The sequence below is a fragment of the Drosophila hydei genome, unplaced genomic scaffold (genome assembly GCF_003285905.1).
Source record: "Drosophila hydei strain 15085-1641.00,03,60 unplaced genomic scaffold, DhydRS2 tig00000060-arrow-pilon, whole genome shotgun sequence".
In the NCBI taxonomy this organism is placed as follows: Eukaryota; Metazoa; Arthropoda; class Insecta; order Diptera; family Drosophilidae; genus Drosophila; species Drosophila hydei.
In genome coordinates this window covers 3,356,738-3,379,828 of record NW_022045656.1, presented here as the reverse complement: position 1 = coordinate 3,379,828, position 23,091 = coordinate 3,356,738, and the positions used below count along the sequence as shown (strand labels likewise).

At 40.7% G+C, this 23,091-nt stretch overlaps 2 protein-coding genes across 7 annotated transcripts in view; both read left to right on the top strand.

Moving 5' to 3' along the window:
• The window catches only part of LOC111594995 (neurogenic protein mastermind), a 92,126-nt gene that overhangs the window by 35,037 nt on the left and 33,998 nt on the right, over window positions 1–23,091 (top strand). The window lies entirely within an intron of this gene.
• Window positions 19,339–19,885, top strand: LOC111595040 (acylphosphatase-2). Its single transcript, XM_023308569.2, has one exon. It carries the CDS (start codon window positions 19,422–19,424, stop codon window positions 19,749–19,751), a length of 330 nt encoding a protein of 109 aa, XP_023164337.1. The 5' UTR covers window positions 19,339–19,421; the 3' UTR covers window positions 19,752–19,885.

Here is a 23,091-nt window from a genome sequence, read left to right as displayed (position 1 = left end):
CTGTACGGCACGCCACTGCGGAGCTTCAGCATTTAAAGCTCTGCTCATCTGAAATTGCGGCTGTTGCTTTTGCAGCCAGCAATAAATTTGCCTCAACGCTCAACATTTTAGCTAATTAATTTAATTAAATTTGTATGCCTCAAAGTGAGGGCTTCTATTTGTCTCTGTGTTTTTGTCGCTATTCATACATATATCTCGTAGCGCTCAGTGGGTAGCTGACAGTTTAAATTGGAAATTGTCACCTTTTTTTTTATTTTGGTGAAGAGTGAATTTGATGGATCTATCAAGCTTATGTCCTGTAAATCAGAGTGATGTGAGTAACTCTCAGCAGAGTTGAAAATTTAAATGGCCAAAAGCCATGCTTAAGTATTTTATTTGCATAAAAAATCGCTTAGGTAAAAGAGGTTTATAAGGAAAAAGCACAGATTTTGCTTGATTTTAATTATTGCTCCATTTCATTTAAATTTCAAGGCGATTTTCAATTTTAACATGAGCTTTGAACTGCATGTCAAATAAAAATTTAATTAGTTTCCTTAAAGGCACATAAACTAAGTAAAAAACTATTTTAAAGACAATTTTTACTTTTGACATGAGCATTAAACTGCATGTTAAACCGCCGAACTACCTTTTTAACGATCCGGCAACGCTGACCATTTGTCGACTGACCAACCAAACCGCAATCGCCCAATCATAAATGCTGACAATCTTGCCCTTCTGTGGAGCCAGAGAAGTGAAGCTACTGCCACCTGCACCACAATGCCCGCTCGAAATCCTCACGCCTCGGCTTCGATTTGTTGACTGTGTCGCACAATGGACAGACGGCATTTGCCATTCGCTGTGCCATCTTTGCTGTCTCCAGGATAAACTAGAGAGAGACAGAGAGAGAGAGAAAGAGAAGGAGCAAAGTAAGTGCAAGGATGACGGCGCCAGACGCCAATTGCCAGACGACAGTTAGCACTGTGCGTCGGCATTTGCCATCATTATCGCCTCCTCTGCTCGCCTAGCCTCGCAGTGGCTCCGCTTTATCCGCATCTGCATTACTTCACGCATTGCACTTCACTACTCATCCTGGCATTTCATATGATGGTGCGTTGCAAGTGTCGATTACTTGCGTTGAGCTCTTGGCTGCCTCACGGAGATTATTGTAGGGGCGGCACTTGAGGGCTGATGCACTCATATGTAAAATTAACCCAAACAACAGCCAACAAATGCAACGTTTGTTGAAACGTGAAAGTCTGCAAGTGATTTCTACCCTCAATTTTATGCGGCTTTTATTATTAATATGTTGGCATTTTGATGGGGTTGAAAGAGAGTGAGAATAGATTTATAGAAAGCATCATTGAAAACTTTTTAAAAGGTCACAGAGTCAAATGGAGAAAACAACTATTGCAGCTTAAGTTATATAAATATATATGATATCATAAAGATGGTTTATACCCTGCTAAGAAGGAGAAAGTCTGAAAGCAGCTTAAGGAACTATAAAGCTTTTATATTAACATTTAAAGCAATTCATTTACTTATTTAAAGTGGCTTTAGATTATATAAGGTTTATATGATTTTATTCTATTATCGGATTTTTTAACTGTACTCAGAATTTAAAATACAAAATGCATTACAAAAAATTTAAAAATATTTTTATTTTTAAAATTGATTAAAATATATTTAAAATTAAAATTAAAATTAAAATATATTTAAAATTGATATGAAACTTTGAAGAACATTTTGGATATGTATAAAAATGATTCCAGTTTTAGCAGAGTTAGAAACAATTTGAAGATGTTCATATGAAACTATTTGTGATTCAAATAAAACATTAATTCGATTATAAATTAAATAAGAATATTCAAAATTTAAAAAAAAAATGAGTTAGGAAGCAGCAAGTTTTATTTGAAAAAAAGTTTAATCTAAATAAATTTGAATTTATAAATTCGAATTATCTTTGAGTACAAATCTGTTCCGATTTATAGCTATGAAACTTAAAGTAGAGGGCTTCTTTTAAGGGATGTTTAATATTTCTGTATGCTGCTATTAAATTGTAGCACTTTTTATTATTTATTAATGTTTTTTATAAACTTTTCTTGCGTGAGCATGCGCTTCGTTCTCTTTCATTTTATTTTTATCTTAGCATTAGTTCATTTCTGTAGTGGCTTTTGGTCTTAATAATTCCAACATCTGGCAACGCTGACAGTCTGACTGTCAGTCGCAGTAGCCATAACGATTATGTCCATGCAACATGTGACATCAACAACATAATAACCAAACGGACGTCGTCTCTGATGTCCTGTGCTGCTTTGGCGACCTGCGCCAACCCAAACAAACTTCTTTTGCCTTCAGGCAGACCGCTGTGACAATGGACGTTGTTGTTGCATGCCCCGCCCATATTTGATTTGCTGCGACTTTCGTCTCACCTGCAGCGAAATTAGCTCATTTTATGCGGACTGCACGCTGTCTTAATTCCATGGCATTTGATTTGATGCTTCGTAATTTGCATATGACATGGGTTCGAGCAGTGGGCGTAGTGGACTGGGCTCGACTCTAATGAGCTTTGCGACAGGGTTTGATGGTTGAGCGTCAACTGATTGTCGTTTAATGCGCAGCGGAGCTTCGAGAGAGCCTTGTGTCATGCTGCCAGGATTTAGCATCGTTTGGGCTTATGTGGCGTATGCGCAATCTGCGAATGCACCCTTAAGCTGCTGATTAGCGCTGGCTAACTGCGAACAATGAAGATTGCTGCTGACCACCGCTTGCTGCCGAGCGTTGCAAGGGTTGCCGCCTGTAAGGGGGACAGGGCAAAGAATTTTCGTAGCGCTTTTCATTTTTGTAGCTACGGCAGCAGCAGCAGCAGCAGCAAAACATTTTTCATTACTTTACTCGAGCGGAAATGGCAAATTAACTGCACAAATACACAAACACAGGCCAGGCAGACAGACATACAAACATGCATGTGAGTGTGTGCGTGTGTGTATCTGTGTGTGTGTCTTTGATTGTATGCTCATTTATTCATTACATACTGCAGGGTCGCCGGGCACAGCGCCTTTTTTGTTTAAGCGAGCGCCTCGACTCATTGACAGAGCGACAAAAGTCGATTTGAGTTTCAGAGCGGACTGCTGATGCCCTACACAAAAGGCAGCTTACACGAATTGCAATGCGATTTGTCCCTCGTTTTTCAATTAGGATTTCAACTAAAAATAATGAGGGAGCATCTTTAAAAAGCATCTTTAAAAAAAAGTTTAAGTAAATCAAGTTAATGCCTGTTGTGATTTACTAAAGTGAACATGGAGTGCAAAATATGAGGGTATATATTTAGAGACTATATATATAAACCGTAAAGTTATAAAAATAAGAAAAGGACTGAATGTGGATAACTATGAAACATATGAAGACTGTTCAGTTATATATATTTTATATTTTAGATTATTTTTAAGAAATGGCATTGAACACGATTTTAGCACATTAGAGATATGAATGTATCAAGTTTATTATATAGGGTATAGCAATTTGAGTCATAAAATAGTAAAAATTAAACAAAAAGTGAGCATAGAGAATGAAGAATTTAAATAATATTCAGGCACTAAGGACAATCGAAAGCAGCTGAAGCAATATGAAATTTTCATTTAAAGCTCAAATTTGACTATAAAGAACGAACGAAGTAAATTATAATATAGTCTCAGAATTTAAGTGGATAAGGAGAGGATAAAAAGTGATCATAAAGGTCTTAAAAAGAATATTACTATTTATTCTTAAAATTATTTTATTGAAGAAGCGACTTAAGATCTTAGGAACTAAGCAAAGGAAAGAGCATTGTAACTTCGTCTTAGTTTATGTGAAAAGCTTTTTCTGGAGCTTTGGAGGCATTTAATCGGTTAAATCTGTGCAGGCTTTTGTTTTCGTTGCATTGTTGTTGTTGTTGTTGTTTACCTTATAAATAAATATGCAGTTAACAACAAAACAAAAGGAGGCTGAGCAGCAGGAAAATGATGTGATGATGAAGATGATGCGTTGAGTTGAGTTGAGTTGAGTGAGGGTAGCGATTGGAACTGGCGAACTCGTCATCAATGTCAGCGATGACGAAATGTTTGTAAATAAACAAAATGCGAGAGCAACAACAACAACAACAACAATGGCAACAAATAGAAATGTTTAATGAATCGCGCCTAGGCAGGCAAAGGTAGCTGGGCGGGTGTGGAGCAAGAGTTAAACAATGCGCCCGCTCAGCGATATGTAGAAACAATTTACGTCTGAGTGAACTTTTGCCAGCTGCACAGACAGACAGAGTGAAGAGGAGGGGCAGGGAAGCGGCCGGCAGGGGGAAGTGCGCTACTGAGTGGACAGCCGAACATATCAACAGACGCCGACGACAAAAAAAAAATGACAAAAAAAAACGGAAGTTCAAAAGGTGACAATGACAAAGACAACGGGGCGATGTCTACATAAAGCGCGAGAAGGAAAGGCAACGGAGGGGGTATCTGGAGGGTAGAGTGACAGGGGGTGGATAACAGGCAGTGGCTGACTGACAACTGGGCAATGCTCGGCGGCGAAATTCACTTTAAACAATTAAATTTATGAGATTGTTGTTGCGGCAGATGAAAGAGAGCAATGCAGGAGGAAGAGCAAGAAGAGTTGAGCAGCTGTGCAGGAAGGAATGTCGAAAGGTTAGCACTAGGCCGCAGACGTAGAAGCAGAGGGTGCAACCAATCAGACAGTGCGACCTTATCAATAAGGCAATATGTGAAAGAAATTGCACGTCGAGAAATAATATAGTTTGTTTCTTAAAATGCGTGAAAAAAATATATTTAATTAACAAAGAAGTTCAGCAATTTTAAACGAGTTTTCATTCGCTTATTTTAATTAATATGTTTATTTAATTAAATACTTAAATTAAATATATAAATTTCATCCTACTAGGTATACAATTTATTGCTTAAATTAAGTATATATTTCTATATATAATAAAATATATAAAATATATTTTTGTTTAGCTTTAAAATATTTTGACTTTGACATTTTGATTTGAGCACAGAATTCTTTTAATTTGAGTGTATTCACAGATGCATACCTATGTATATACATACATATATATATTATATAAATAAATATATATACACACACACACAGAGAGAAGTCGTGAGTGCCTATAAAATTTCTTTGGTTCGCATTTAAATCCGTAATTTCAATTCAACTTGTCGTGTTTACACACACAATGCATAATTTATAGAAATTTGTCTGCAAACGCAGCAGCTGCAATGCGTGTGAGCGAGATAGCCATGCCAATTGTTTATGCCCAAGCGTGCGAGCGAGCAGGATGCACAGATACGAGTGGCTCTTTATATATATATACAAATATAAGTGTGTGTGTGTGTGTATTGGGCTCATGTAATGTCAAGTATACGCCGCGTGCGACCAGCCACAGTGGCTGCAAAAAGCGCACAATCAAATAGCTGGAATATGAAATGTATATAAAAGTTTAGGCATAAAACTTAAGAGCTCTGAGTGCCATAAAGAGTTTATCACTCAAATATTTCCTCTATATTATATTAAATGAGAACGATCTTTCCATAGTTGAGCAGTTATTGGAGAGTCTTTTAGATACTTTGTTATTATATCTTAATATCATTATATCATATTATTTGAATATTTAGAATTAATTTAAAATATAAACCCAGATTAAAATATATTTTCTTTTGTTTTGAATTTAATTTTGATTTTTGAATTTAAAATAATATATAGAAAATTCTTTAAATAATAAAAATTGTAATTAAATACAATACACATAAAATAGTATTGAGAAAGCATCACATAGATTGGTAGATAATGTAGAGATACATTATAAGCATATAGATAGATGTAGATGTTGTTATCTAAATGAAGTTGTAGCATTGAATGATGCATAAATAATTAAGACTTAAATTATATAAGCTATAGACAGTCGAGTGCTAGATCAGTGAATATAGAAGAGATACGTGGAGTGATATATATATTTAATACATTAATAGGCATATATGAACGTATATAGCCGTAACAAGATGGACACACATAAACATAGATAGTTGATAATGATAAAAGATATACACATAATTTAAGTTATATGCCATAATTCACATAGTATATATATAGCTTATATATTATTATTTATTCACATATATATATATATTTATTTATTATCTTCACTCGACCATATCTATTAAAATCTACATTATATCTTTTTTTTTTTTTTTTTTTTTTTTTTTTTTTTTTCGTTTTTATTTCTTTATTTTGTTGCAGCTTATTGTCTTAGACTCTATAGCGCATTTAGCTCTAAACCTTAACTAATGGGAGGGCAGATATGCCAATTATTCTGCACTTGTAGCTACTATCTTAATTAGTTCTAATATTGTCTAGAGGATGCAATCTCTTCAGTCTTCGCCTATTGTTGTTTATAGCCAGGTTGCTTGCGAGATGGTTAGGATGCGCTGCAAGTCTGTCCGCGTATCTTGAACTGTGTCGCCCAATGAGTTCAGCAACTGTGGGAATTGCTAAATCCCTATGTAAGACTGAGTTTCTTACAAACCAGCTGGCTCCAGTCCATCTGCGTAGTGCTTTATTCTGCAGGGTCTGAATTTTGTTCCTTGTAGTCTTCGCCGAGGAGCCCCATAGAGAGATACCATATACGAAGGTTGGGACAACTATTGCCTTGTAGATGGCGGCCTTGCTGCTGTAAGACAACTTGCTTGAAGCTCTCAGCATCCAGTCGAGGGTTTTTAGCTTGCTTTTGCATTTTGAGGTTACTTGACTTATGTGCGCTTTAAAAGTCAGCCTTCTGTCAAGAGTGATACCAAGGTACTTTACTTTTGAGGCTTTGGGAATAGTGGGCCCCAATGCAACGCTTGGGCAATCTCCTCTTCTAGTGGCGAAGGTAGTATGTACAGACTTTTGTGCATTAATGGTGATACACCACCGTTTTGCCCAGCGTCCGAAAGAGTCCAGATATTTTTGTAGTGAGTCTGAAGCTTCTTGCGCAGATACGTGACGTGATAAGATGGCGGTGTCATCTGCATAGGTCGCTATGAGTACTGCATCTGTACTTCCTATATTTGGCTCGGGAGTTGGCATATCTCCTGTGAATAAAGTATAAAGTGTTGGGCCTAGAACACTACCCTGTGGTACTCCAGCCATAATTGGTCTAGTCAAGGATACTGTTTGCCCCCTTGACACTTGGAAGGTTCTTCCAATAAGGTATGAGGATAGCAACGCGAAAAATGGGGCTGGAAGGGTGGTCCTCACTTTCTGCAGCAGTCCCAGGTGCCAAACTCGATCAAACGCCTGTTTGATGTCTAAAAAGACGGCAGAGCAGTACATCTTTTCTTCAAAGGCTCCAAGGATATGGTGCACAACTCTGTGAACCTGTTCCGGTGTTCCATGCTGTCTCCTGAAGCCAAACTGATGGTTTGGAATGGCCTCCTGGCGTCCCAGATGTGTCAGTACTCGTTCCAGAAATATTCTTTCGAATATTTTGGAGAGTACTGGCAACAGGCTAATTGGTCTGTACGACTCAATTTCTCCCACGGGTTTGCCAGGCTTAGGAATCATCACAATCACGGCGCGCTTCCAGCAGGCTGGAAAGTGCCGGATGCGGAGCATGGCGTTGTACACCATAGTTATGTAGTCTATGGTGGAGTCAGGCAGTGCTCTAAGGACTCTGCCGTTTATTAGATCATATCCAGGGGATTTTTTTGCCTTCACTCTTCTGATGTGTTCAAGAACCTCTTCTTTTGTACATCCAGTTATCTGGTCTTCAGCTGGGAGGGGCGAGAGAACGATGTCTTCTGTTGCTTCGATTTCTGAGGCCTCTGCGGTAATCACCGGCGTGAATTGGTCTTGAAGGTGGTTTGCAAAAGCCTCAGCTTGAGCTTCGTCTCCAATGTGCCAGGAACCAGAAATGCTCCGAATGGGATGACGTCGTATTGGCTGCCGTTTGAGCTTTCTTGTAAATTTCCATAATTGAAACTCTGCGTCAGTGGGCGATTCAGCTCGTACCAGCGCATCGCTGATACACCTCTTTTGAAGCAGGGCGAGAGCAGCTTTAAGATGCCTCGTGGCTTCGTTGTACATGGATTTGGCATCAGGCGTGCGTAATCTTAACCAGCGTCTCCTGGCCCATCTTTTGTGTATTAGTAGGTGTTGGGCCTCCAAGGTGAGGGGGATGTTGTACGGAGACTGTTGTCTTGTTTGGCAAGATGGTGGGGCGGCTTGGTGCGCAGCTTTGACTATTTCTTCCTGCAGTTTGTTTGCTGCGTAGTCCACGTCTTCAGGAGTGTTAAGTTCCATTTCTATGTGCAAAGAGTAATGGAGCTCGCGCCTAAAGACTCCTAAATCTGATCCTGCTGGCAGTAGTTGTTTCCTAATGGGCAAGGGCTGTGGCTGCGCGTGGATTGTGACTATTAGTGGCAGGTGGTCAGAGGATAGGTCCAAGGATTCTTCAATGGTCAATTGCCGGTCACAGATGCCTTTGTAGACAGCGAAGTCGATTGCCGAGGGCCTGTGTCCATTAATTGGGTAACGGGTGGGGGCTCCAGTCGCCAATATGCTGAATTGTAAGTTTTGAATCGCCTCAAATATGACTTCTCCGCGACGATTCGCACTATTGCTTCCCCAAAATGGGTGCCATCCATTCCAGTCGCCGCCGATGAGGGTCTTATTCAACCTTTGGCCTAGAACCTGTTCCATGTGATGATCACACAGACCAGTGTTTGGCGGAAGATAAATTGACGCAACTTCGATCGCTCCAATAGACGTAGGCAGGGTGATGGCTGAGACCTGCATTGTTGCGTTGCAAATTGGCAGTAAAGGTGTATGCGGTATTGTTGCTCGTATGAGGATTGAGGATCCACCAAAGCAGTTTGCTCCTTCACCATGAGCCTGATAGTGTTCGTATCCGAAAATTTGTGTAGTGGGGCACTCATGAGTTTCTGTTATTAACATTATATCTATGTTTTCTTGTGAGAGAAACGCAGCCAGTTCCTGAGTCTTGTTTCTCAGGCCATTGGCGTTCCAGATACCCACACGTAAAGCCATTATTTGTAGGCAAGCTTGGTTATGATGGCCATTAAACTGTTTAGCATGGTTGCTTGTTGGGATTGTACTTCTCGCATCGCTTTGAGCTCGGCATTAATTGCGTCAAACTGACGTTGTTGTTGCTGAAGCATTTCAGTGAACAAAGTGTCACTTGTGGTATTCTTATTTGACGGTCCACCTCTAGCGGCCTGTGCGTAAGAAACACCACTAATAGGCGTTGCAAAGCTCGTGGCTTGGGTAATGCTCCGGGGCCTTGTAATTTCGGAAGCAGTACTCGGACCCGTAGACGGTGTTTGTGTGGGACTCCTTTTTTGTGCTGGGGATTGCAATTTGCGCAACCGCTTGTATACTTGGCAGCCCTTATAGTTGGCTGGGTGCTGTAACTCACAGTGCACACAAGTTGGTGCCTGGTCCTTTTCGCGGGTGCAGTCTTTGGATGCGTGTTTCCCGGCGCAACGCACACATCTGGGAGCTTTGTGGCAGTAGCGTTGTGTGTGTCCAAATTCTTGACAGCGATGGCATTGTGTCAGGTCGTTGTATCTTCTTGGCAGTTCCACTGTGCAGCGTTGCCTGCAGACAACTCGAATGTCCAAAATTTCTTTGTTGTTGGGGGCCTGAGCCACGTCAACAAAAAATATATTTAGCGGTGTTTTGTCCATACGGCTCAGTGGGTTGTGCACATTTGTAATTGTGTGGCCTTTGGTTTCCAATTCCTTTTTAATTAGTGTTGTATCAGTGCTGGAGTGAAGCCCTTTGAACACGACTCTATATGGTTTGTCCTCCTTAAGCTGGTAGCAGTGGAACTCCAATTCCAGCTTAGTAAAGTGGTCTATAACTCTGCGATAGTCCTCACTGCATTGGGTTAATACACCTATGTTATTCTTCTTTGGCTTAATTACGTATGATTTAGCATCAATTACTTTATCTATTATCTGTTGAAGTAGGGCCACAGACTTGATGTTTGGACACCATATGGGGGGCGGACGAGGTTTCGGAGTAGTTTGCTGGTCGGTCAATACTGGGGCTTCTGGAGCTACAGGTGATTCGCTGTAGTCTTCATCTTCTTCTACGAGCAGTGAAAATCGATTTTCTGATATTAATGCTGCATTGCTGGTGCTTGGTTCGTCGAAGATGAGCCTTTTCTTGATGGTTTTTGGTGAATTTGGCTGTTTACGTTTCGTGTTTTTGTTGTTAGTGATGCCTTGCACGGAGGCGATATCTATTTTTGAGTTTATTGGCATGATGGAGGCTTGCCTATTTGCCATCACAACGTTAAGCTGGGCTTGCATTTCTGCATTTACCTTTACAGCTGTAGCGAGGTTATTGACATTAGATGTCATCGCGGATTGTGCTTTTGAGTGCAGGCGCACTCGCGCCAAGCGACGAAATTTCGTAAATTGCAATTAAAGCAATTGAGTTACGCGGAAGCAAGCGATAAGAAAACGCTGCGTGTGCGGTTTTTGTTGCTGTTGCGTTGAAGAATGCACCGCAAAGTTCTATTTTTAGAACTCTGCAGCAGTAGAGCTTAAGCGAAGGCTGTTCGAATTCACGTCTTTACAGGTCGAACGACTGATCGCGATTGACATTATATCTATATATTTACATATAGATAAACAAAGCACTTTCTGTGTGCGCGCGCGCGTTTACTGTTGTTACCCACTGTTTTTATAGGCAATTGTGTGTGTTGTATTCTTTCCCCTTGGATGTGTGGCGCATATGGCGAGCAACGTGTGCCTAGCTGTGTTACCCCGCCCAATCCTCCTAGGTGGACGAGCTGACACCATAGCCCCACAGCCTCATGTGGCCCAGCTCCTCATTTCCTTTGCCTTTGCCGCTGCCGCTGGCTCTCTCTCTCTCTCTGTCATCTATCCTCTATCCTCCATCCACATGCGCTTTGGACCTGTGATGGGGCAGCTCTTCGTGCCTATCATTGTGTCTATGTCTGCGTTTGTATGTGTGTGTGTGTATTTGTGTTAAACTCAACGAAGCTTAAAAGCTTTGTTTGCATCAGGCAGAGCTCAGTATTTGCTCCTGCTGGACTGCGTTGATTTTTGCCCACTGTGCGCGCGAATAAAAGTATAAAGGGAAACCGAACTGAATTTTATTTAATTATTACCTAATTAGCAATGGCCGAGCAATTAATTTGCATCTTTTTAATTAAGAGAAAAGAAAATTCCGAGAAATATTTATATATATATATTTTATTCTCTCTTATATATTTTCATTTTCCAGCTGAGTTTTGTGCTGTATGACGTGGCTCAATTGGGGCACGTTGATAAGAAAACTTTCCTCGTTGTTGCTGTTTTTGTTGTTGTTGTTGAGGCAACAATCAAAAGTGCAGCAGGCTGAAGGACGGCCCGAGGGGGGCGGCGTAGCTGAAGTGAAAAAATACGTTGCTTGCCTCACGACTTGGCCGCGCCCACAATTCACGCACGCCTTTTAACAGAGCACAGGAAAAATACAGACGAGGCAGCCACAAAATCCACTTTTGCAACAAACCCCCTCTCTGTGCACCACCCTAGCTGCCGCCCGACTCCACCTCGCAGTTGCTTTTGTTGCTGCAAAAATATAAAAAATAATTGGAAGTCGCTTGCAACGATGTCGTCGACGACGCTGACGTTTTGCTTGTTAGCTGCTGCTGCTGCTGCTGCTGCTGTTGCTGCAAGCACCCCACTGCCCTTCTATGCCCCTCATTTGGCCCTGCTGCGCCTCACGTTGTGGTTAAAAATCTTTTGCCTGGCTTCTCTTTTGATTTGACTTTTGTTTGCTGGTGATTAGGGCCAGCTAGCTGAGCGGCTGGGCATCGGGCTGGGGGCGTGCAGCAGCAGCCTTTACCAGCTGGGCAAGCACAGCGTGTGTGCGCCATTTGTTTTTAACAAATTTGGGCCGCCTATTTCTTTTTTTTTCACTCTGCTCTCTCTCTAGTGTTTTTTGTTGTTATGCTTGAGTGTATCTGAAGATTTTTAATTGATTTGCAGTCGTGTGTTCGGCTTGCTAAGCGATTTACATGCTGCAGAGGGCGCGGGGAACGAGGGGAAGGTGTATGGCAGCTCAAGTGCTAACCCAGTTGAGCTCTCAGTCGCAGACAAAAACTTATTTTCAATATTAATTTAATCGAATTTAACTATTTTTATATATATAATTATTATCGAAATTATTATATATTCTAATAAATTATCGATAACTTTATTTTTATTTATTATTCATTAAACTTATCAATTTTTTATTATATGATTTCTAAGCTATAATAAATAATCAATATATATATATATATTGTCATGTCGTTTGCTTATATAATTATTACTAATCGATATCTTCAGTATCGATAATTTGAATACTTCATTATTATTATATTTGATTTTTGCGCTATTTTTAAATTTGCACATTCAAAACGGTCCTATGAAGAAATCGATTTGATTCTTTTCTTTCTACATTACTTATCGATTTGTTGTGTAAATGTATATGTTGATTAATCGATTAGTAGATCACAACTTTACTATGAACTAGTTCTAATAGTATTTCAAATAAGATTACTACTTTTCTACTTTTAGAATTGTAAATATTTTATTATTAATTTTTCTATCGACTTATCGATCTATCGATGTTTATCTAAAACCTTTTTACAATTTTCTTATATGATCGTGTAGTTAGTTTGTTCGTCTTTGAAATGGGTTTTACGCATTGCCACTAAATTAATAACTCGCATTGAGCTTTTGCCAGCTTTCTTGTTGTGCCATCCTCGACTGTCAGCACATTGCTCTTGCCACGTCCCAGTAGTCTTCCCTACATGTAGGGTGTTTGTCGAAGCTCGTCTCATCAGCATTCACCATGAACATAATCATAATCATAACTATTATTATTAACGACACAAACAGCCTATTTACTGTCAGGCCGAAATCACACTTTCAAGCTGAGCCACTCAGCCCCATTCCGCACACACCCACGCCCACCCCCAACCTCTGAAGCCAGGCAAAAACTTCAGCAAGCGATAAAAATTTGTCTACATTACGCCGCAAAACACAGTGGAAAGCAGTTGAGTAGCCGTCACAGGTTCTAGCGTGCATATGCTTTAGCCAACCCCCATCCATTGTATAACACAGTCCCTATCTGAGGCTAGGCTACCCCTGGTCTGAGATAGCAACCCCTAACTATCTTGGCAACTGATATCTTGCAAGTTTTTGAACCGCAGCAATGTCTAACGGTGTTTACGGTGTTTACTCTAGGCACCCCTGCCCAATCCTTTCACCAGCCCAATCCTCAACCCAGCTAGAGGTCCCTTTTTTAAGGCTTATGTGTATGTGTGTGTCTGTGTGTGGGTGTGGGTATGTAAGTGTTTGTGTGTAGAATTTGTGGCCTGGCTTTAAGCCTTTTGCTGTGCGCATGTCCTGCTATCAAAGGCAGCTCCAGCAGGTCCCTTGCGACATTTGTCTTTGGGGCAATCTTCCACTTATTGAAAATGCTTAAAGTTTTTGGGGCCTGTCTCTATTAATTGGTTGTGCCCCCTTATACACTGGGCGAAAGTGAAAGCAGCCTGAAGTAAATATAAAATAATTGTGAACTTAGTTTTACTTAAATTAAATCAGATTGAAGCAATTTTAAAGGAAATTGCCAAAAAAAATCATAAAATTTTACTTAAGACTTTCTCTCTGTCAACCTTTAATTAAATAAATAAATTCAAAAATAATTTTTATTGTTAATCTAAGAAATTTCATCATATTATATAAGCTCAGTTTGATTGACGCACAAGTTTAGTTCAGCTAATTTCTCTCAGTGCAGTCTTTTTACGCACTTGACCTTATTGATGCTTGGCTTTTTGACCAGCAACCAAGTACTCGCTGGCTTCCGTTTCAGTTTCTGCTGCTTTATCGAATTAACTGATTTTCATCGTATAGACAAATGAAAGCGCGCTCGAAAATAAATAAACAAATGGAGTTAAATTTAATTTCATTAAACGACTGCCAACGACGACATCTAATTGAATATCGCTCACGCTGTCAGCGTCATCGTCATCGTCATCGTCATCGTCATCGCCTTCGCCTTCGTCGTCGTGGCTATAAAATTCACTTGACAACAAACAGCTGCAGCTGCTCGAAGGCAAACAGAAACAATCGTCATTTGAAAATACTCTGTAAAACATATTTGTTTATAGTTAAAATTATTTAAGTGTGTCTAATATGGCAGAGACCTTCATTATAGTATATAGAGATATAGCCTAAAGCATTAACATGTAAAGCATTAGCATGTGATTAAAATAGTTTGTGATGTTTGATTGACTGATTGACCAGTTTCTTAGTGCTGATCAGCCAAGTTTTGCTTGGAAAATTCTTATAGAAAACTTTTCCTTTACCAAGTTTCATTTTTGTTATCTTTCTAGTCGAGCATAACCCGCTACTGTATTGATGGGTATAACAATTGCTGCATTCCTTAAGTCTCTTTCTTACTCTCTATCACTGTCTCTTTCTCTCTCTTTTTCGCTCGTTCGCTCTTCCGCAGCTGCAGCTTGTTTAAAGCGGCATCAGCGCTTGCCGTGCATCAAAAGCAAAATTCAATTAAGTTGATTGCAAATCGTGTCATGTATATGGAAAAGAAATTTTAATGAGGCAGATGGAACTAGCACAAAAATATGCTTATTCTAATTATTATATTAGAATTTGTATTTGGATTAATTATTCCGTGACACACGACGTATGCGTAATATGCACAAAGAAAAGAGCTCAGAAATCAAATTAAATATACGTAAGATGTATTTTCTTTTTATAGCTCAAAGCTCCTAATGTAGAGCATAGTTAGAATTCTAAATATAAAATATATATGAATAATAATGAATTGCAGCTGAAACGCGTTGCGTATACGTAATGTGGAATACTTAAGTTAATTGCTGACTAAGTTACTTTGTTTCGTTTAACCTTTTGCTAATTTAAGACGAAAATGTATTTAGCTTTGCATCTAAATTGCGTTCTTCGTGCACCTGTTTGTGGCTTTCACAAATAACTGCAACTATTATAGCTGGAAAAGCAAAAATCAATTGTTCAAATATTTTGCTCTTTCGATGATGGAATTTTCATTTTGCACATTTAATGCGCTCGCGGCTCACTTTATTTGCTGTTGCTGTCATCTATTGGCCAACTCTTGTTGTCTGGCTAATTGAGTTTGTCAGCACGTCCCTGATGTCGGCCATCACTTGCATTTTTATATTGCCTTTTACGCTCTACCCGTGTCTACTTTATATACTCTATATAATTATTTTTGCCATACTCTCAATATAACTAATATATACATGCATAAGTATATCTGTTGCTTACTATGCAGTTCACTTGAATAAGTTCACTTAAATCAAGTAAATAAATATATAAATATATAATGTTGCCTGGTTTCTATGCAACTTACCGCTACTATGAATATTTTTTTAAGTAAGTTTTGCATGATTTTTTTCCTGGTTTTCGCCATTGTCGATGATTTATTTTTGCAGTTACGTGTAAAATATTTTAATTAATTTATAAAACAGATGCAGCACTTCTGCTGTTTGACAGTCACAATAACAACAACAACTGATTTAGTTCAAGCTCTTAATCAATCGAAATATAGTGCGTAAACGTGTTTTTTTAGCGTAGATTCTGAAATGTTTCATAAATCACAGAGAAATGCTGGAACAAAAGCAGTCAAACAAATAGAAATATCTATTATATTTTTGGCAAATGATAATCTCATAAACATATACATGTATATTGCAGCTAACAGACAACGTTGTTTTTCTAAACTTTTGAACTAAAAACCTCTAATTAATTTATTGAAGCACAAATTGCTGTTGCAAAGCTTAACAGACTACTTAAAATACGTGACTGTTAGTTAACAGATTTTTAACAGCGCCCCGCAGTTTTAGTGCTTTGTCAATTTCTTTCATTTATTATGTTACGACTGTTTGTCTATGTTTTGTAGCGCTAACTCACTCACTCTCGCTCGCGCTCTATTCTTTCACTCGCTCACTCTCACCCACTGGCGTGTTCTGAGTGTATAACATAAGGCCTCTGTGTACATTTTAATGGCAAATCTGCTGCCATTTGCGGCACATTTCGCGTACAATTTTCATTTTTGTTATGCCCACATATTTATTTTCATGGCTGGTTCGGCATCGGGCAGTGTATGAAGATGAGGGCTGGGCGGTGGGGGCAGGGATGGTCGTAGCATAACGTCGCAAAGGGGCGCACTTTACATTTGTTTTGTTTATTTTGGCGTGAGCGTTGCCCAGAACTGCATGAATAGAGAGAAAGAGCGTATGTAGGCGAGAGCGAACAGAATCAGAGAGTGAGAAATGTGAGTGCGGCTGTGTGAGTGAGAGGTGGTGGGAGCAGTTGCTGGTGTTGGCATGCCATTTCCCGTTATCAGTGGCAGACTTTCTGCCAACCTGCTGCCAGCTGCCGCAGCCGCAAACCGTCAGCGACGCGCGTCAACGCAACGGCTCAACAGTGACGTCGGCGTTGTCGCCATTGCCGTCGTTCGCTTGCTCTCTCTCTTGCTCTGCTGACGTCGCTACGATGAGACGCGTCGCTGCTAATTTTGGATATCTAAGCGAACAGAAATATTTTTAGCTTCGCTTTGGCCGTCGCGCACGGCAGCCACATGCAGATTTTTGCAATTGTTTGCCTTTTTTGGCCGCTGGCGTCGACGCCGGCGCTGACGTTGGCGTTGCCTTTGCTGCTGCTGTTCTTGTCATTGTTTTTGTTGTATTTTTAGCTAGTTGATTTATCATTCAAGTTGTGTTCACGCTGCATTTGTTAATCAGCCTTCTCTCTCTCACTCTTTCTCGTTGCAGGTGAGTTTCGCTTTAGCGTTGACAACGCTCAATTTTTAAGCTGACAAGTACGTAAGTGGCGTAAGCAATAATCGGAGTGAATAAAAAATACATGTATATGTCATAGATTGACTGAAAAGTCACTCAATTGGATATATTCACAGTAGTTGGTATATACGTAATCAATCCACAGAACAAATAAGATTTAAAAGGCCTATCAGGCACCTTTAATTGGAGTATAATGTTAAATATTAAGTTGTAGTCTCCCAGTGTCCTGCATCTTAATCAAATCCTTAAATGAAATCAAACCGTAAACCTCGAACCTTAGCAAACAAAGCTTAATTTAACAACAGTATAACCACACACGCATACATACATACTAATACGTGGTGTGAGTGTGAGCGAGAGACCAACACAGATTTAGAATTGTGTCATCGCGTAAACAAACAGTCAGTTTTCACTTGTGTATGTGTGTGTGTACGAGTGTGCATTAAAAGCCAAGCCAAGTCTAGACGAGACGAAGCGAGACGCTCAGCAGCGAAATACCAAACGCAGCAGCGAACCAGGCGACGTCTCTCGCTCCCACCCCAAAACTCGACGCCCGCACACTCCATTGCAAGCGCCGGGGCCAGCTGCGCTGTTGCAGCTGCGTCGCTGTCGCTGCTGCTACTGCTACTGCTACTACTTCGTCTTTATATTCTTTCTTTACATTTTTCTTAGACACCATTTGCATTTATAGTTCTTGTTGTTGTTGTTATTTTTGTCTTTTCAGTTCCCAGATTTGAAGTGTTTACATATTGCGTTTGAATTATCGTTCAGCTGGTTTTTATTTTCCTCTTTGATTTTTGTATTTTGTTGTCGATTTGTTGCTGCTGTTGTTGTTTGTGTGCTGCCTCTTCACTTTTCTATTTAAGCTAATTTTAGTATTTAGTATTTCATTTGCATTTCAATTAGAAAATATATATATGTCTATGCCTATATGTAGACATTGTTGTTGACTGTACTTTTCGTCTATATTGTTGTTATTTGTGCGTACGTGAGATCTTGTTGAAATTCGTTTCTAAAGGCATTCCGGAATCGTATCACAAACAACTAAAGCTGCGTAGCACAGCTGCTGATTTAACAGTTGCAAGAGCAGTTAGCAGCCTTAAGCGAAGCTTGCAAATGCTCTCTCGTGCTGTTAACAGCAGTACTGCGCTGACCTCGCTCGTAATTTAACAGCAATTAGCTTGAAAATGCAGCTGTTAAATGGCGATCGACTGGCTGCTGCTGTTGTTAAGGTTAACAGCTCGCCCTAAGCTCAGCTCTCGCTATCTTTCTCGAATTCGCTGCTCTGCTGCGCTGACCTCGCTCTTCGCTGCTTTTCGTTCAGTTCAAGTCGAGTTTTATGCGTCGCAATTGAAACCCAAGTTTGCTCAACAACAGCAACAGCAGCGAAATCCCTTGAAGCGTTGCGTTTTTAAGCATTGTTTATTTATTTTGTTTTTTTGCGCTTCGGCTTGTTTGATTTGGCTTGCTCACCTTCGGCTCAACGAAAGGCAGCTACAGCGACAGCGACAGCGGACGCGGCAGCGCCTCGTGCTGTTACATTTGAATGAGCACGTCGCTGCTTTGGCTGCTACTGCTGCTGCGCTGCCTTTGCGCAGGGAAAGGTGGCGGGCAACAGTGTTGTTGTCGCCGTCGCTGTAGTCATTTATCACCGGCCTCTTTTTGCCCAGTCTTGGCTCGACCGTTCAACCGAACACCCGCCCGCCCGCTCTCGCCATAAATGCCATATTAAATATTTGCCATAGAATCGTCGTCAGCAGCGACGTTTGCATTACCGCCAAATGTTGTCTGTTTATCTCGCCTAGTTATTGTTTTGCAATAGCGAAGGCAGGAGAGCCAAGGGCAGGGTGGCGCGTTTGCAAGACGGTGGTTGTTGTTAACTTTTTGTGGCATTGCCAGTTGATTGGATTGCCATGAGATGAACCTGTGTGTGTGTGTGTGTGTGTGTGTCTCCTTCTGTGTGCGGCATGTGATTTATGAGTCCCCAACGCTGATATCCTATATATAAGGCGATACAATAGATACAATGTGATTAGCTAGGAGGGTGCTGCCAATAGAAGCCGACTTGCAGCTTTTCGCATCCAGCCTCCATGAGAGTTTCGCAGTTCACACGGATATACATGACTTCGACTAAGGGTAGTTTCCTTCAACGTTTTCAGATGTGAAACCTTTTGGGCTCACTGACCAATTGTCAGATTGATGATCAATGTAAGGCTTAAAGCTAAAGAAAATCGAAGAAAAGATTCGAGATGTTGACTTACGAAAATAAGCGTAAGACTTCCACTTGTAAGAGTGCAATGGTAGCTTTTCTTATCTTAAAGATATTTGCAGTAAGGATAGAAAAAGCTATTGAGAAAGATATTTTGAATTGGTTGAAAAAATTGACTCGATCGCAGCAAGCGCTGAAACTTTATTTGGGAGTTCGATGATTTGAATTCGATCATGTTTTTATGACCGTAGGCGAATACAGAGCCTTAGAAAGTAATAAAATTTCTTGATATACAAAATCTCTTATCACATTGTGCTCATCAGTATGCAAACAGCTGACGAACAGTTATTTACTTGCGGCTTTGAGGTCTTTGGCGAAGTGCAGGGCGTCCGCATGCGCAAGGCAACTCGCTCACTGGCCTTGCTGAACGAAGTACGCGGCTGGGTGATGAACACCGATCGTGGCACTGTGATAGGTGAGCTGGAGGGCACGCTGCCCAAGCTGAATACGGTCAAGTTCTGGCTGCTCTGCTATGGCAGCGAAAAGGCCGTCATTGAGCACGCCGCTTTCACGCCCACCAAGGAGATTCCTGTGCACAAATTCGACAACTTCTCCATACGTTATGATGCCAATCGGAGGCAGGCTGTGGTCTAGAGCATTGAGATTGCTGTATGTCTATTGATAGTGTTTGGCGTTGATAAAATTCATATTGATATTTATATATATATACATATTCCTGCATGTTCGTGCGTATTGGGCTTACAATTAAAACCTGCTTCAAATCCTAACACATGGAGGAGGCCTTCTTGCCACATCATTTATTAAACTGCCAGCCGCTAATTAAGTATCTAGATAGATACATAGATATGTCTCTGTGTGTGTATATATAACTGGACAGACACCTGCAGCCTCTGGCTGTGCCGCATTTCCAGTTGAGCGCCTGGCAATGAGTTTTTACGAGCCAACATCGAAGCAACAGCCACAGCAAACAGAGCCATAGAAATGGCTGTCAGTGTCGTTGCCTCCGCCCACATGTCCGCCCCTCTGCCTGCCTCCGCTACTCTCTCTCCCGCTGCCACTACGTGACCAAATCGCAAAGGGGGTCTTAGTACAGGGTATGGGCAGTGCGTATACAAAAGTTACTTTTAAAAATAGTTCCGCTATATACTGATTCTATCTATATGAACTACATAGTATATAGTATACAGTTTTGGTATTAGTTCGATTTTTTTGGAAGCAGCTATCTAGAAAACTAAGTTCATCTTACCATATGGCTAATCATTAAGTAAAATATGTACATACATCAAGCTTCCAAGGTCAATCAGGTCACACGGCAGGTGTCGGACCTAATATATATATAATTCTATTCTAATTTTTCACTTTTTTATATTTTTGTAAATTTATTTAATATATATTTTTTTTAATTCATTTATGTTTGCTCAATATATTCTTATTCAAATTTAAATATTTTGTATAAAACGGTTTGCTAGGGTATCTGTAGGTCGCATCCTCCCGCTCAGATTGCATATTTTATATGTTGTTCATGTTGTTGTTATTGTTTTTAAGTACTCAATGCCCTCCATGGGTCGCTGGGTACAGCGCGACGCCGACGCTAGCGCTGACGCTGACGCTGACGCCCATGCACTGCGCATAATCACAACAAAATCAAATAAATGAACGGCACTGACAACAACAACACCAATAACAAGAAGAAGCAGAAGAAGAAGAACAGCAATAGTCGCAAAAGCAGAGCAACGACGCTCGCTTCGCGTATTTGCGCGCGCGTCTGTGTGTGTGTGTTGGCAACTGCGTTGCGTGCGTAACAGGCGCAAAGAGACGGAGAGCAGCAACTGCATTAGTAGCAGCAGCAGCACCAGAGCCAACATTTTACATGCTGCTGCTGTTACGGCTGCTGCAGCAGTCGCAAACCTGCTGCTGTCGCCGCTGTTTGTGCGGTATTTTTATAGGTTAAACTGCAAAGTGCGTGGCGGAGTGGGCCAAGGGGGCCCAGAGAGGGTGGGTCTGGGAAGCTGTCGAGCTGAAGCTTCACTGTGGCTCTTACTAGTTTCAGCCGGCCGGTGTCGTTGGCACTTTGCTAGCGAGAGCAGCGGCAGCGAAGAGAGTAAAAGATAGAGAGAGAGAGAGAGAGAGAACGTGAGAGCGCGCATTTTGCACTCAACTAGCCAACGCTGCGTTAGCTCTCGTAAACGCGCTCGGCTCTTTCGCTGTCGCTTTCTGTGTTGCCCGGCTTTGAGTGATTCTTGCCCTGGGCTGCTGTTAGCGTTCGCAGGAGCTGCCAGCTTAATGTAGCATTCCTTTGCGCATTCCGCGCGCGCGTTGCCAGCCACGCGACTCTGCTGGCAGCGCAGTCAGCAGCAGCGTCTTCCGGTGTCACTTCCTTATTTAGTTGTTTACATTGTTGTTGCTGCTGCTTCTGCTGCTGTTGTTGTTGCGAGGGTTGTGAAATTTGAGCGCTGTTACCGCCTCTCACTAGTCTCTACGTCCTTGTTACAGTTACCGAAGCGGCAGCGGCTAGAGATGGAGACGCAAGGCAACAGAACATTTCAACTTAATTTAACAGTCATCAAATGGAATTCAATTTGCCTGAAAGGCAAAGTAAAACGAAAACACAAACAAAAACACAAATAACAAAAAGCTTAGCCCCACCCACTTTCAGCACCTGGCAGAGTATTGTCATTAGTCGCATTATTATTGGGGGCTATTATGTAGTAATCAAATTTATAGCACACTTTGCAACACTCAAAGTTGAGGGGGAGGAGGAGGAGAGGAAGAAGCTAGGGTAGCCGCCAGGCAACGTGGAAAACAAGTCGGAAAACTTTTATGACGCCAAAAATAAAACACAACAGCAGACAAAATTATTACAATAAATGGGCAAAAAGAAAATGGAAATTGAAAATGAGTTGTGTTCCACACACACACACACAGATACTCACAGTTTGCACAAATATTTGTGTCATTAAACAAATGACAAACGAATTGGTTTTAACATGAAAGCAGCTGGCAGCGACGTTGGCAGCGACGCCAGCGCTGACATGCAACAGCGACAACTGATAAGCCAAGCCAAGGCGACGCTCTGTTAAAGCTAACAGACAGACTTAACATAACAGCTTGACAGCTTGCAGCCACCCCCACAGTTCCACACATAAGTACACACACACTCGCACGTACGTACACGCACACGTATTTTACAGCGCTGAAAAATTCGCTTGGCTGCCTCTGCTGACGCTGCGGCGCTGCAACAATGCAAACGCAAACTTTCTCGCTGCCGGCGTCGCTGCCAGCGCGAACGGTCTGTCCGCATTCGGTTCGTGCTGCTTCGCTGGCAGCGGCTCGTGCCAGTTATAAACCGACTGCCAAACGACTCACGACAGCAGCAGCAGCAACAGCCGCAGCAAGAGCAGCAGTCGCAGCTAAAGCAACAGCAGTACTAAAACAACAACAACAAAATCGACAGCAGCAGTAAATCAGAAGCCGAAAGCAAAAGAAAAGCGACGCTCGAAGTGCGTTCAAAAATAATAATAATAATAATAATAATATAAATAAAAACAAAAATAGTAAAAAAACAACAACAAATAAACATCAAGTGTGGCAAACTGTGCAAGCGGCTCAAAAGTGTTTACACAACAAAGGCAACAATAACAAAACAGCAAAAGCAACAACAGCAACAAAAGGCAAAATATTATCATAGAAAATCGAATCACATAAAAGTGCAACATTCTGTGCACATTTATTCACAGTGAATGATATTTATTTAGGCAGAATATTTAATTTGTTCGTTTTTTAATAATTCAATAAATTTTTAAATAAAGAAAAAAGTTGAAAAACAAAATGCTAAAAAAATAAATGTGTTAAAAATTATTAAATAAAAGAGGCGAAATGTTAAAAACAAAATTAAATATTGCTTGAAAAATACACAAAAATAAATTATAAAATATAAAATAAATGTAATAAAAAAGTAGACAGAGAAAGACAA